Source organism: Leptonychotes weddellii, chromosome 7, assembly GCF_054177405.1.
Source record: "Leptonychotes weddellii isolate Sample4059 chromosome 7, ASM5417740v2, whole genome shotgun sequence".
NCBI classification, from domain to species: Eukaryota; Metazoa; Chordata; class Mammalia; order Carnivora; family Phocidae; genus Leptonychotes; species Leptonychotes weddellii.
Genome location: NC_138375.1, coordinates 93,302,721 through 93,318,840, shown reverse-complemented (window position 1 = coordinate 93,318,840; position 16,120 = coordinate 93,302,721). Strand labels below are relative to the sequence as shown.

General features: G+C 39.4%; 1 protein-coding gene across 9 annotated transcripts in view; it reads left to right on the top strand.

Moving 5' to 3' along the window:
- The first annotated feature begins 6,074 nt into the window (after nt 1–6,074).
- Nucleotides 6,075–16,120, top strand: part of GTF2H2 (general transcription factor IIH subunit 2) — a 39,759-nt gene continuing 29,713 nt past the window's right edge. For 8 of the 9 annotated variants that reach the window (XR_014147141.1, XR_014147140.1, XR_014147144.1 and 5 more), the window contains exons 1-7: nt 6,121–6,174; nt 9,385–9,468; nt 10,342–10,419; nt 10,747–10,783; nt 11,213–11,299; nt 13,695–13,745; nt 14,083–14,137. Coding sequence is in view for 2 of the 9 variants with exons in the window: in XM_006738856.3 (XP_006738919.1) it covers nt 9,413–9,468; nt 10,342–10,419; nt 10,747–10,783; nt 11,213–11,299; nt 13,695–13,745; nt 14,083–14,137 (364 nt within the window). In the remaining 7 variants the exon portion in view is untranslated. Of the gene's footprint in view, nt 6,175–9,384; nt 9,469–10,341; nt 10,420–10,746; nt 10,784–11,212; nt 11,300–13,694; nt 13,746–14,082; nt 14,138–16,120 lie in introns of all 9 variants that reach the window. The other variant, XR_014147142.1, reaches the window with a different exon arrangement.

Genomic DNA, 16,120 nt, shown 5'->3' with positions numbered 1-16,120 from the left:
CCAAAACTATTTTTGTGAAAATTTTTGAAGAATAATCTTTAAATAATCATTAGTATACCATTCAGACACTTAAGTATGTAATTCTTTATATACAAGTCTGAATCATTTTCCAAAGATACATCTTAAAATAATGTTTCTATTATAACATTGATTCATTTCTTCAAATTGAAGAAATTCTTAATTTTCCATGTACTGTACATACTACAAAAGGTAAGAGTTTATAGTTTTCATACCTTTTGGTTTCACACCAAATGGTAAAGACTCTTGAGCAACTTAACTCATTTTTATGTATGCTAAAATTTAAATTTCTTTGTTCTTGGAAGTCAGTGTACTTAGATTATGAAGATGGCAAGGATGCCAGGGTTCTGACAAAACAAAACTATACAGCTGAACAAACAAAATCAAATAGCATGAATTTCCATTGTAAAATTGTGTCAGAAAATTGGACTTAAAAATAAAATACAAGAAAATAATTTCTCAAATGTGGTACTTAAAGACCACTTGGGATTAACCAGCTGGATGTAACTAAAGAACCACTTAGGTTGATTTCTAGTTTGGAAAACAAGACGTTTAGATTAGATGTTGGAGGTCTCATCCATCTCTGACCTGAGATTCTTATGTCTGCAATCTGCCTTCTATTTTGAACGATTGTTCCAGAAATTCTGTTGTGAAAGCATGTGGTCCTGCTGATAAAGGTTAACTGCACACAGGAATGCCTTTACATAGGTGCTTCTGTATTCAAAGTAGATAAGATCAATATTTTAATTTCTCTTTATTTTGAAAAATTTAAAGAAAAATAGAAAACTATAAACACATATCCATCTGCCAGAAAGAACAGGTGTTAGTTTTGTTATATATGCTTGTATTTTTTGAAATAAATTGAAGCCTATTGGTATTTATAGTAAAAGTTACATTGTATACACACATATATGAAATTATCATTTAATCCTTATAACATTCCATTGACATGTAATCATTTCCCATTCTCATTTAACAGGTAAGAAAACTGATGATGTGGTAGATTAACTGGTCCACTGTCGGACAGTAGCAAGTAATTAAATATGATTGGAATCTTGGTCTGTTGGAATATTAGGTTCTGGGCTCCCATTCTAGGTTGACTGTCACTAAATTCATGGGTAAGATGGGATTACTGTGTCTGGTGTTAATAAAATATATTTTTAGTGCATTTTAAGTACTTTTAATTGACGTAAAATGCTTCGTATGAAATATCAGAAGTATCTGTAAAGACCTGAATAGGTGTGCGTGTGTAAAGAAGGGTACGAGCAGAAGAGTTCTCCAGTCACGGCTCTGGGGACTTTGAGTTGAGGCTGTAAGAGTCCCTCACACAGAGACATGCTCCCTGCTTCATCACTGTGATAGAAGTATCTCCTCTGGACATCTCTGAAAGCTCAGCTGGAGGAATCAGGATTCAGACCCCGTCTCCTGGCAGCTTGTGGTTCTACATTAACTGTGTAACTTTTGTGGAAGGACAAATGACTTAGATGGACGGCTGTGTCATCCCTCCTCCTGCATTTCATACTGTTCACCTGTCTTTTAATGGGAACAGTTTTCACAAAGAAAAATGCCCAAGTAACTTGGGTAGTTTATTTTTTTATTTTATGTTTTTTGTCAGAGCACAAGCAGGGCGAGCGGCAGGCAGAGCAGGGAGAGGGAGAAGCAGGCTCTCTGCCAAGCAAGGAGCCCAATGTGGGACTCGATCCCAGGACCCTGGGATCATGACCTGAGCTGAAGGCAGATGCTTAATCAACTGAGCCATCCAGGCGTCCCTAACTTGGGTAGTTTTTAGAAAGCACTGTTAAGTTAAAATAATGCCACTTTGCAGTTTGAGAAAAGCATGGAAACATAATTGATTTTGTTGGAGGGGACTGCAACCCAATTTAGGGGTCCCCCAAGATTTCTAGTTGCTGTCACAGGACCCTCTCGCTCTTCCCTGCTTGTGTCGTCCTGTTCTTGCTTTGCCTGCAGCAATTACTTGCTTTGTCTGCAGCAGTTACTTGCTTTGTGACCTTGGACAAATTACTTAGCCTTCCTGCCCCTCAGTTTGCTTATTTGTGTAAGAACTATGTGTACCTGATCTCATAGTTGTTATGAAGGTAGTTAATGTAGGACTTAGAACAACAGTCCTTGTCAGAATGTAATAAACATGGCCAGTTAAACCAATTTCCCAAAGCTGGAAGGTGAGACTTGAAACAAGTTTTTAAAAAACAAATTGTGTTTTAAGAGTGTATGTATCATCTCAATCCTTATTGGTCTGTGCTGGGTGCAGCGTTAGGGTATGAGTTCTTTTGAATTTTAGATAACTGCATTAGGCTTGGCACTGTGACTTAATAGATGATGAACAAGTGCTGTAACATGTCAAAATAAGGATTATTCTATTCTGTTAAAAGCAGTTGTGGAGGTTTTTAATGAGTCTCTGTGTGAGAAAGTATCTTTACAGATACTTCCATCAAGTTCACCTCTCCCAGTCTCCAAAGTTGTGCATGCTGAATTTCAGCGTAATAACACTGGCTGAGCTCTTCATAAATTCATTAGCCCTGGGGGCTGTGTTCAGCTACCCATGGGCAAAGATCAGACTGTTCCATTCTTCATAGCTGTCCCTTAGTTTTACTAGTTGAAACATAAGGCTAGGTTAGATCTATTTCTTCTCCCAATTTGTATACAGTTAGAATGTTCTGTCAGCCACAGTTACGGCAAGGGATTACCATGGATTTATGCACGTTTTGTTTTGCCTTGGTACAACTCCTAGTTCAGATCTATGACTAAAATATATACAGAGGAGAGTAAACTTCACAGTTGTGAGTTTGAATGATCCAGCCTCCTCTCCACAAATATACTTTACTAGGGACTCCTGTCCTTTTTTTTTTTTTTTCTTCATTCAAAAGAAAAGTCTTCCGTAGAGGTACCTGGCTGGCTCAGTCGGTTGAACATGGGACTCTTGATCTCAGGGTCATGAGTTTAAGCCCCACATTGGGTGTGGAGCATGCATAAAATAAAAATTAAAAAATTTTTAATTAAAAAAAAAGGTCTTGGGCGCCTGGGTGGCTCAGTTGGTTGAGCAACTGCCTTCGGCTCAGGTCATGATCCTGGAGTCCCTGGATCGAGTCCCGCATCGGGCTCCCTGCTCGGCGGGGAGTCTGCTTCTCCCTCTGACCCTCCCCCCTCTCATGTGCTCTCTCTCATTCTCTCTGTCTCAAATAAATAAATAAAATCTTTAAAAAAATAAATAAATAAATAAAAATAAATAAAAAAAAGGTCTTCCCAGACTGATGGATAGTGAACATATGCAAGATACATGCTTGGGGCTTGGGGTTGTGGCCAGTTGTCCCATAGGAATGCATCCTGTCTTGGAACATGATGGCCAACCAGAATGGAGGAAAAGAAAAAGGAAAAAAGTGGAGTTTGTGAAAGGAAGGGAGGATAGAGGGAAAGTAGGAAGGGCAAGGAAAGAGTGTGAGTCCTGTGAAGAGTTAAAGATGTGGGGGAGGCAAAAACGAAAGGTGACTGGCATTGGGAAAGAATCAGCAATGCCGAATTCTCTCCTTTTTAAAGACAACACTGAAAATAATAAGGCCTTTGTCCTCTGGGGGGAAATAAAAGCTGGTAATGGAGTTGCCACTAGGTTGTGTATAGGTGAAGATATCGTTTGTGACTTGCTTGTTGGTCACCCAGCTAGTGTGGCAGAGCCTGGTTTTATTTATTTTTTTATTTTTTAAAGATTTTATTTATTTATTTGACAGAGAGAGACACAGCGAGAGAGGGAACACAAGCAGGGGGAGTGGGAGAGGGGAGAAGCAGGCCTCCCGCTGAGCAGGGAGCCCGATGCGGGGCTCGATCCCAGGACCCTGGGATCATGACCTGAGCTGAAGGCAGACGCTTAACGACTGAGCCACCCAGGCGCCCAGAGCCTGGTTTTATTTTATTTATTTATTTTTTTTAAGATTTTATTTATTTGAGAGAGTGAGAGACAGAGAGCATGAGAGGGAGGAAGGTCAGAGGGAGAAGCAGACTCCCCGCCGAGCAGGGAGCCCGATGCGGGACTCGATCCCAGGACTCCAGGATCATGACCTGAGCCGAAGGCAGTCGCTTAACCAACTGAGCCACCCAGGCGCCCCAGAGCCTGGTTTTAAATACAGGTCTTTTCTTTCCGGTATCATGCAGCATGGCTTGTGTTTATGTTTTTGAGGGGGCAGAACACAAGGGAAGATGTTGGTACCAACAAAGCAATATAGGCAACAGAGCGGGGGAGCGTATGCTGATGGGGAAATAAAGAAGCTCCAGTTCCTGCAGTTCCTTCCCACTGTTCCTCTCGTGGATGTAAGCTTTTTCTGATGCTCTGGCTGGACCTTGCATCTCCATTTCTCAAGTGTGGGAAATGCTTAATGTCGTCTAAAAAAAAAAAAAAAAACCAACCTCCAAGTAGGTTAGTAAATGCATTATTTGTTGTCTTACTGAGGACTATCACCCAGGAAACAGTATTTCAGATTGCTCAGAACTGCTCTGAAACTTAGCTTCACAGGGGGTTATATACGCAAAAGCGGGAAGGGGTAGATGTGCTTGCAAGCAGTTCTCTAATTATGATTATGTGTCACAAGGTACAATCAGTTCCGTTGTAAAAATTCAGCTTCACTGATTTACACATAGACGTGTGAAAAACGCTTGGGTCATCTTAATACACTGTTTCTATCATATTTGTTAAAAAATATTGCCTGCAGACCTCTGCCTAACTGGTTTCCACTTCTTGTTTTTGGTTTCCGCTTGAGGTCACCTCAGACAGTCACAGAAGGCTGACATCTTTAGCCTATTTTAAGGCACTGCAGTTTTCATGCACACTACTATTTCCATATGTATTAGCAGGCATCTCAAGCATCTCAAACTTGTCCAAAACTGAACAGATCTTATCACCCCCCATTCTCTCAGAAATTGCAGCTCTAACCTTTCAGTTGCTCAGCTGAGAACTTTTGGGTCATTGGATCTTTTTTCCTAACACACATCTGGTATCGACAAGATCTAGAATCCAACCCTTCTCACTAGCTGCACTGCCATACTATCCTCGACCGTCCTATCATTCCTCCAAAGTTACTAAAATGTTCAGAGCCCATGGCCGATTTCAGCAGCTATCACTCAACCCGTTTTCTCATGCAGTCCCAGAAACACATGGATGGGTTTCCACCTCAGGGCCTTAGCCCTTGTGGTTCCCTTTGCCTCGGGAGGTCTTGCCCTAGGTAGAAGTATGGTTAACTCCCTTCCTCATTCCGGTCATGGCTCAACTGTCAGTGAGGACTCCTCGGACTACACTATGTTAAGCTGGGACCATGTTCCCCTTCCATGCTTAATTTTTCTCTTTGCACTATCACCATTTGATACAGTATGTTTTTCTCGATAAATGTATTCATAGTAGAAGAATTCCACGGGGGCGGGGGGGGTGGGCAGGGATTAGTTGTTTTTTTTTTTTAAGATTTTTTAAATTTATTTTTTAGAGAGCGAGCGAGAGAGAAACAGCATGAGAGGGGAGAGGGTCAGAGGGAGAAGCAGGCTCCCCGCTGAGCCGGGAGCCCGATGTGGGACTCGATCCCAGGCCTCTGGGATCATGACCTGAGCCGAAGGCAGACGCTTAACGACTGAGCCACCCAGGCGCCCCCAGGGATTAGTTTTTAATTACTATTTACTCAGTGCTTAGAACCGTAAAAAGCAGGTGCCCAATAATACTTGCTGCATGAACAGGAGCAGCGGAGCAGTCCCAGAAAACTCTTGCACCGCAAGGTTCTGGCTTAGTTGCCGCTGCTGCAATCAGTCCTTCATGCCAACCTTATAGAAATAATACACAAAATTCAAGCTCCTAAGATCCCAGGTCGATGGCTACCCGGCTGAACAGAGATCACTTTTCCCGCACTTTTCCCGCCTTTTTGTGAACAATGGCTGAAAGCGGGGCAAGAGGCTCCTTCTCGCACCCTCATCAGCTTCTGGGACGCCCGGCCCCCGAGCGCCCTGCTCCAGCGACCGACGCTCGCAGCAACCGGAACGTTTGTGCGTCGCCGCCGCGCGCAGGGGAAGGACTTCCGCCGAGGCCTTGGAGCCGACTGGACGGAGCTTCCGGGTAGAGCGGCGTCCTACGAGACCGGTGAGTCCGTGGGTAGAGCTCCTCGCTGAGCGAAGGTGGGGACCGACCGTCTGGGGAGCACGGCAGCGAGGAGGGGCCTTCGCGGCGCGACGGGGGGTGGGGGGCGGAGGCTGAAGGGGGCCGACCAGCCTCTTGTGCATTGTGGGTTGAGGGTGGGAGGGAGCGTGTGAAGGGGGAGGAGGGCAACTTCCGTCTCTTAGCTGCATAGAACCATCTAGGGCTGCAGTCCAGGGAATGGCTCTCCTTCCCTAAAGCAGAACGCGAGTTTTGGGAGTTGTGGTCTTGGGTTCGAGTTTGATTGCCTCCAGCTGTGTGACCTCGAGAGCGTTATCGGCCTTTTGAGCCTCGAGTTCCATGTATGAAAACAGGATAGTGATCACCCATGTCTAATAGCGCTTGGCAGGGTAAGGTGTGAATAAAACCTTCATAAATTGCGATGTTTGGTGCAGATCTCGTTTGTTTGCAGTAGCATTCTGAGCTCATGTGACAGGAATCACAGCAACAGCCTGACGCTAGGTACAGTGGCTTTTCTGGAGTTGGAGTCTCAGGAAACGGATCAGCTTTTGGAGATACGGACCTAAGAGGTCACCAACTACATCTTTCTCGAAGATGCGTAACTTCCCTATTAATAACATGCATTATAAACTTCCAGCTTCCTTGGAACATCTGTAGTTATGGGAGCTTAATACCTCTGTCCTATCCCTGTAATTTCCCATTGCAGTCAGCTCTAATTAGGAAGTCCTTGGATGAAGTGAGCCAGAAGTGTTCCTCTTTGCAGTTTCTGCTCATCAGTTCTCACTGTGTTTCTGAACTTTAAGAAAATTAAAATAATAAACTAAGAATAAAATAGCAGTGTAAATATTGATATGTTGGATGGCAGTAGTGACTTTGTAAGAATTTAAGTTTAAAAACATCAAGAACACTATGTAAGCTTTGATTTTTGTAATTCACAGTAAATACAGAAACTTTCATGGAGGATCAAAAAGTTCATTTAATCACCATATCCTCTTCCTGCACTCATCATTAAACTTACAAGCACCAGCACAGTGTGTTGAAATAACACAAATGTTAGAATTAAGTCACTTGTCATTACTTCAGGCAATCTACCGAAGTATATACTAAAGTAGATCACCAGATTTCCTGAAACAAATAGATTTCTTCCAATGCCAGGGAATGGTTTGTTAATTCAGTGAGAGATACAGAACTTTAGCAAATAATACCTGATTATAGCAGGTGCCACAGAAAGCAGTGATGCCATGAAAGCAGTCTCCAACTTGTTAGTAGAGTTTCATTCCAAAAGTCCATTTATAAGTCAGTTCTTCAGATTTTAAAATATATTTTTCTATAGAAAATCATGATGTAGGTGGAGGGTAAGGTCTTGCTTATGGTCCTTATTACAGAAATTAATTTTTGCTCCTGTCAGTGATGGAATTTGTTTTGTCCTTAACGTCTTCTTGGCCCTTATGATTGCTTTGATCATATATGGAAGAAGGAAGCTGAAGGAAGTGAGAGCATAGGATGGGGAGGGAGATTCCATTTGGGAGGATGGAAGTGTAGATGTGACTAGAATGTTTATTACTTGGCTCTGGTTAATAGATTTCCCCCACCACCAGTTTTATCCCTGATTTTTTTTTTTTTTTTTAAGATTTTATTTATTTATTTGAGAGAGAGAGAATGAGAGACAGAGAGCATGAGAAGGAGGAAGGTCAGAGGGAGAAGCAGACTCCGTGCTGAGCAGGGAGCCCGATGCGGGACTCGATCCCGGGACTCCAGGATCATGACCTGAGCCGAAGGCAGTCGCTTAACCAACTGAGCCACCCAGGCGCCCTATCCCTGATTATTAAAGAAATACATGTTCATATGAAAAATACGAAAATACAGAAAGTAATAAAACAAAAAACCAGTCACCCTTCATCTAGATGAAACCGTGTTGTATTGAATTACTGAACATTTCCTTTTTCTTTTTTTAATAGTTGAGATCATAATATACATTTAATATTGTGTCCTTTTTTGAGTTATGAGCTATAAGCATTTACCATTTATAAATAATAATTTTCATTTTAAAACTCATGATTGTGATGGGACACCTAGCTGGCTCAGTCAGTAGAGCATGTGACTCTTGGTCTCCGGGTTGTGAGTTTGAGCCCCACTTTGAGCATAGAGCTTACTTAAAAAAAAATTTTTTTTAAAGATTTTATTTTTATTTATTTGACAGAGAGAGAGATAGCGAGAGCAGGAACACAAGTGGGGGGGTAGGGGAGGGAGAAGCAGGCTTCCCGCGGAGCAGGGAGCCTGATGGGGGGCTCGTTCCCAGGATCCTGGGATCATGACCTGAGCCGAAGGCAGCCGCTTAACGACTGAGCCACCCAGGTGCCCCAGATTTTTTTTTATTATAAGAAAATTCACACACATATAGAAAGGTGGACAGGTAGTACAGTGAATCACCATGATCCATCACCCAGCTGTAATAATAACCATCATTTGTAGCTAATCTTGTTTCATCTATACCTTTACTCACTTTCCATAGTTCTGTGGTCTTGTCCTATGACTATAATGCATTTTTGTTTTTAAAAATTGTAAAAAGAGGGCACCTGGGTGGCTCAGTCGTTAAGCGTCTGCCTTTGGCTCAGGTCATGATCCCAGGGTCCTGGGATCGAGTCCCACATCGGGCTCTCTCCTCAGGGGGAGGCCTGCTTCTCCCTCTCCCACTCCCGCTGCTTGTGTTCCTGCTCTTGCTATCTCTGTCTCGGTCAAATAAATAAATAAAATCTTTAAAAAAAAATTGTAAAAAGAGGGGCTCCTGGGTGACTCAGTCATTAAGCGTCTGCCTTTGGCTCAGGTCATGATCCCAGGGTCCTGGGATCGAGTCCCACTTCGGGCTCCTTGCTCAGTGGGGAGTCTGCCATTCCCCCTGTTTGTGTGCTTGCTCTCTCTCTGACAAATAAATAAAAATCTTTAAAAAAACTTTTAAAAAATTTGTAAAAAGATGCTTATCTCTCTTGGTGCCAAACTTGTGCGTAAACGTTTATATTTTTTCTTACGGACAGGAAAAAGAGTTCCATGAGGATTTTATGAAGTATTTTCATTCAACAACAATTATTAAATAAATTGCAAAGAATTAGATGACCTTGCATTCTCTGTTTCTTACTTTGTATGTTTGCTTCCCTCTCTTTACTTTTCACATTTAAATGTATGAATTTTGTGCCAGATATTTTTAGAAAATTCACACTCAGTGACTTTTACAGGATACTGAATAATACATTTAAGGAAAAAATGGATGAAGAACCTGAAAGAACTAAGCGATGGGAAGGAGGCTATGAAAGGACATGGTGAGTAGGGCATTATGACTCCCTTCTCGTTTACACATTATTTCTTACTGTTCTTCTACACCTTTATCTCTCTTCTTGTTCAGTGATTGGTTTTTTAAATTTATTAAAGTATATTTAACGCATGTTAAAATTCACCTGTTTCCATCTTATAATTCATTGATTTTTAGAAGATTTACTGAGTTGTGCAATCATCACCATAAATCAGTTTTAGAAAATTTTCACCACCCCATTAAGATCCTTCATGCCCAGGGACGCCTGGGTGGCTCAGTCCGTTAAGCGTCTGCCTTAGGCTCAGGTCATGATCCCAGCATCCTGGGATTGAGCCCCGCATCAGGCTCTGTGCTCAGCGGGGAGCCTGCTTCTCCCTCTCCCTCTGCCTGCCTGTCTGCCTACTTGTGATCTCTCTCTTTCTCTCGCTGTCAAATAAATAAAATCTTTAAAAAAAAAATTTAAAAAAAAGATACTTCATGCCCATTTGCAATTAACTTCATTCCTACCTCCAGCTGTAGGCAACTGCTAATCTACTTTTTGTCTCTATGCATTTGCCTTTTTGGGTATTTCATGTATATGTAATCTTATAATATGTGGTCAGTATTGTCTCGCTTTCATACAACAGTATTTTCAAGGTTCATCCATGTTGTAGCAGGGATCAGTAATTCATTCCTTTTTATTACTGAATAGCATTATGTTGTATACCATGTTTTCATTCATTCATTCATCAATTGATGGACATTTAGATTGATTATACTTTTTGGCTTTTATGAATAATGCAGCTGTGAACATTCATGTGCAGATCTCTGTGTGGACATATGTTTTCATTTCTTTTGGGTTAATAAAATTTTAGCTTTTCAAACAAGTAAATATTGCTTATAGGGAGATTCTTAAAGAAGATGAGTCAGGATCACTTAAAGCTACGATAGAAGACATTCTCTTCAAAGCAAAGAGAAAAAGGTATGTAAACTTTTTGTAGGTGTGTTACAAAAGATAAAATAGATTCCTTTAAGCCTTTCTGTCCACCTATACCCACTCCTCAGTACTTCATTTCAGCTGTATTCCAGAAAAACTGACCTTTAAACTCTTGAGTAGGGGGAAGGAACCAGCAACCTAGCACTTCAGAAGGGAAATGGGTCTTCAGGGACTGTCCAAAATACCTGTAATTATGTGAACCCCATAAGTTAATAATTTACTTCACTAGAAAATGCAGGTTAGTTGAAAAGTTATATTGATTTTTTGGGTAATAGAGGACATTCCATTAAAATGTTTGCATAATTTTAACAGAGTATTTGAGCACCATGGACAAGTTCGACTTGGAATGGTATGTTGACATTTTTTTTCTTTACCAGTACAGAACTAGTTGGGTTAGAGAAGCATTCTGTCTTGACAGAATTAATAACAGTAAGACAACAAATGTTTTAGAAGAATATATTAAAAATATATGTGTATGGGCACTTGGGTGGCTCAGGTGGTTAAGCGTCTGCCTTCGGCTCAGGTCATGATCCTGGAGTCCCAGGATAGAGTCCCACATCGGGCTCCCTGCTCAGCGGGGAGTCTGCTTCTCCCTCTCCCACTCCCCCTGCTTGTGTTCGCTCTCTCGCTGTCTCTTTCTCTGTCAAATAAATAAATAAAATCTTAAAAAATATATATACATATATATGTGTAAAATATGTAAATACTAAATGCCATTTTTACTTCTTGGTCAAAAATGAATTTGAAAATTGTTATATTTGTGGTTTATTTTTGGTAGATGCGTCATCTTTATGTGGTAGTAGATGGATCAAGAACAATGGAAGACCAAGATTTAAAGCCAAATAGACTGACTTGTACTTTAAAGGTATAGTAAAATCATTTTAATTTATACTAAACGTGAGAAAGGACACTGAATTCTAAAAAAAAAAAAATTTTTTACTATAACATCTTTATTAAGATATAATTCACATACCATAAAATCAACTTACTTAAAATATACTGTTAAAATTTTTTGCCTGTTACAGAGTTGTGCAACATTATTACCACAGTCAGTTTTAGAGCATTTTTATCATTACAAAAAGAAAACCCAGGGATACCTGACTGGCTCAGTCAGAGGAGTGTGCGACTCTTGATCTCAGGGTTGTAATTTTGAGCCCCATGTTGCATGCAGAGATTACTTAAATAAATAAAACTTTAAAAAAAAAAAAAGAAAGGAAAACAGAAGCAAATTTTCTGTAGTTTTGCCAAACAGTGTTCCATTGTATACAACTTTGGGTTGTTTCCACTTTTGGGGGCCTTTTATGAATAATACTGCTGGGAACATCTGTGAACAGGTTTTTGTGTGGAGGATGTTTTCCCTTCTAAAGCTTGATTTTAGCTTGGGTAGTTTATGTTTTATCCACTTTTCTGTGGCCTAAGAATAGCAGCTGGGATGAAATGGTGTGCACCAAAGGGGTGAAGCTCAGCTTGGGTGGTGTGCAGACTGCTGGATTTACAGGGGTTCATTTTATCTTCTGAGATTATATTAACTCTCCTGTATCTTGTTTAACTAACTGGGCAGGGGAGGGAGGATATAATGCATTTCCATGAGGAGATATTCCCAGCCTTGGAACTCTTTCCCTCAATTAAGTGTGAAGCTTGGATTCTTCTCTTCTGAAAGGAGGGTTAGTTCTTGATTTCTTTCCCTATTCATTCATAACTTCTGGTAGAAGAGGAAAAAGATAACAATACTCTCTCTCTTCACTTCTTTCCCAAAGCAAGAGTATTAGCGAAATTTCCCAGGACTTTTTTCAGTCATGAATGGGACTTCAGAGGAGTAGGATGAAGTAGATGCTGAATCATACTGCTGGACTCAATTCTGCTCCAGAATCCTCCGTTCCTTTTCTTGTACATAAGTTTTCTAAATTTACTAGATTAGATTTGTCCTTTATCTTCTCTATTGGTGAATGTGTGTGTATTTATTACAGTACTGATCCACTCTCCACAGTTGAATGTCCACAGCATTCTCTCTTTAACACACTCCAGTTGGAATGGTACCTTCACAACTACATTTTCAAGGTCCACCATAACCTCCAGGATGTGAAACTCAACTCCTTTTTATCTTTAGCAGCAACTGAAATAGTTGACACTCAGTCCTTCCTGAAAGGCATTCTTTTTTTGTTCTTTTTGTTTGTTTGTTTTTGTTTTTTTGTTTTTTTTTAAAGAATTCTGTACCCCTGAGGTGGGGCTTGAACTCACGACCTCATGATCAAGATTCCCACACTCTAAGGACTGAGCTAGCCAGGCACCCCACACATCCTTCTTTTGACTTTCATTACATGTAGTCTTTTTATTTCGTCTTAGGCTCCCCTCTCCCACTTTGAAATGCTGGAATGCCCTAGGACTTGGTCATAGTTCTTTTTTTTTGTCTACTCTCTTCCCTTGAATAAATACTATACATTCCCATGAAGAAATTTTTTTAAAGAATGCATTTTTTTGAGTTTGTAATACAAACTATAGCTAAGTAGAAGTTCAGTCACATCATTTAGGAAAATGATACAACAAAATGACTAATATTTATGCTCTTAATTTCTGTCCTCCCACCCCAGTCAGGGTCTTGCTTTGTCAGTTATCCCTTTTCATTGTCTTTGGACTTAGATCATTCCGCCCAGTTTATAAACACATTCAGATTATTTGTAATTTATTAAAACCCATCCTCGGTTATGCTCATTCTCTTGTTTCTGGCTTCATAGGATCTTTCCATGTTTAGATTACATCTGTCTCACAAGTCCAAATGGTTCCATCTTTTATTTATCTTTTTATTTTTCGAAGATTTATTTATTAGAGAGAGCACATGTGCCAGGGTGTGGGGGAGGGGCCGACAGAATCTCCAGCAGACTCCCCACTGAGCACCGAACCTGACTTGGGGCTCAATCTCATGACCCTGAGATCACTATCTGAGCCAAAATCAAGAGTCGGACCCTTAATCAACTGAGTCACCCAGCGCCCTGGTTCTATCTGTTAAACCCAGTTCATCACTTACCATTTTAAATTCAGGCTTATTTAATACTGTGATTTTTATTTATTTGAATATTTTAAAATTTATTTTTGTTTATTTAACATTTTTACTAAAATATTTGAAAATATTTTACTAAATATATTTGAAAATCTATGAGCCTAAAAATCTCAAGAGAAGTGATGCTTGATAAATAGGTTTCACAAAACATTTCTTTATGGTTATTATTTTGCCCTTATCTAGTATTTTTGTTTTCTTTAAACAGTTATTGGAATACTTCGTAGAAGAATATTTTGATCAAAATCCTATTAGTCAGGTATGTAGATAAGTGATGGAATTCAGATTTAGATTCCTGATATTACTGCCAATTCTAATTTATTTTTAAAACGCTGGGCATACATTCTGTGAATTATTAAGTGATCCAGATTGTGTACCAGTTTCTGGTACACTTATCAGTGACAAGCAAGGCAACTCTAAAAGTTAAATAATGTACAGTAAACTCATAGCTAAAGTTCTGTCAAAAGCATCATGAGAAAAAGCTTCTCGTATGTTACTTATGTCTTTTGTAATTACTAATTTATTTTCATTATGTACATTCTTATGAAGAAGAAGTAATTTGTTAAGTTAATAATCATTTTTGTTTTTATTTTGAGATTGGAATAATTGTAACAAAGAGTAAAAGAGCTGAAAAACTGACCGAACTCTCAGGTATGCATAAAATTACCTTTATAGGACTCAAGGACTTGGCTCTATTTACTCAACCTTGTAACCCTGTTCATAAGGTTGCCTAATAAGTAAAATGAAGACTTCTTTTATGCTCTACATGTGAAACACTTAATAACCCCTCGATTAAATCCTCCAGTAAACTCTTGGTATCTAAGTTTTTAAATTGAGTTCTGTACGGTAATGAATACTACTGCAATGAATGTAAATGTTTATTTAAGACTTATACATTCTTATCCTGAAAGTATTAAGATAAAATTACTGTAACCATTCCAAAAATCCACTTAGTCTTAAAATTAATTTTTTAAAAGTTAAACCTCTAAAGAGCAAAGGATTGAAAAATTGAATTGCAGTTATTATTAATAATTCAGTTTTTCTGCTTACATGACATGTCTAACTGAATTTTATTCTGTTAAAAGATAGTGCAGGTTTTATTTGCTTTGGTGCTGTTTTAACAAATTCACATCACTAATTCTATTTTAATTTCTGTGAAATACACTATCCCTTAAATGTGGTTCTCATCCTTTCATCCTTACCAATACAGATAAATTTGAAATGACATATTTTCATCATTAATAGTTTTTCACTGTGGCAGTAAGGAGTGAAATGTATGTTAGCCTGGAGTGATCAAGAAATTCAGTTATGAGTAACCAAAAAAATCTCAAACTAGCTTTAGCATACAAGGGAAATTATTGACTCCCATCTAAAGGAGGGCTGATTTCACACATGGTAGTTTCCAGGGTTCCTGGCTCTGTTTGGCTTTACTCTCTGAAGTGAGGTGAAAAGATGTCTGTTACTAGCCCTGAGTCTCCATGACCCTCATAGTCTGTAGCTTCAGCACAAGTCCCACAGAGGTCTCGGAATGACCCTGCTTCTGATTTGCCCACCCATGAGCAAAGTGGCCAGAGGAATGAAGTATTGTGTTGGTAGGCCTGGATTACATGCCTGTTCCTGGAGCAGGATGGAAGCAGGGTAAGCAGCTGGTTTGTTATACTGTGAGGACAGGATGGTTTCTCCTGGGAAAGGACGTAGGACCCTCTTGGCACCCTTCTCACGTTCAGAGTAGTTTTCTATGGGTGCCAGAGAAGTCATACATATAGGGATGAAAAATCCTCTGGATATTTTGATAGGCCTCTTGATGGCACTCCTTGTCTGTCTGATCAGAATCACTGCTGTAAACCACACTGACAGTAATCGAGTTCGCTTTTTTCCTATACTCACAATACAATAGGAGGTGAACGAACTATTTTGTATGGTATGGTAGAAAGAGAAGTGGATAGAGAGCCAGGAGATGTAGGTTTAAGTGCTGGTCCTGCCACTGGGTAGGTATTTGTCTTTAGGCAAATCTTTTAGCTTGTTAGATTCATTTTTCACTTATGAAATGAGGGATTTGGACTTAGTGATGTACTTTTCATTTCTAAAATCTTAGGATTCCGAGACTAAATAAATACTTGAAATATGTATTAAATAATGGCAAATGCTTAGTATTTTAAAACTTAGATAAATAAGAACACGAAGAAGCTATAAGTAGATGAATGGACAAAGACAACAGATAATTCATACCAGAATAAAAAGAGAAACGAAATAGCTATTAAAAAAGAAATTTTAGCCAAACAAGTGGTCAAAAAACACCACCACACAACAACATTTTATTATTTTATATATTTTAAATGAACAAAATGAAGTTTAAAAAGCAGTATATTGCTTGTGGAACCATGGAGAAACTGGTACCTATAGTGCTGATAGGCTGATTAATTTATTTAACATTTTTGGGAAAAGATATAAAAATGGTTGTTCCTTGGAATTTATACTTAAGAAACATTATGAAAGAAGAAAAAGCCTCATTCTACAAATACAGTCTTCGTAACAGTAGTGACAAATTGGGAAGACATGTTCAACGGTATGGAAGTAGTTTGGTGAATTATGTAATCAAACAATTTAATGATATTTTGATTATCATTAATTAAC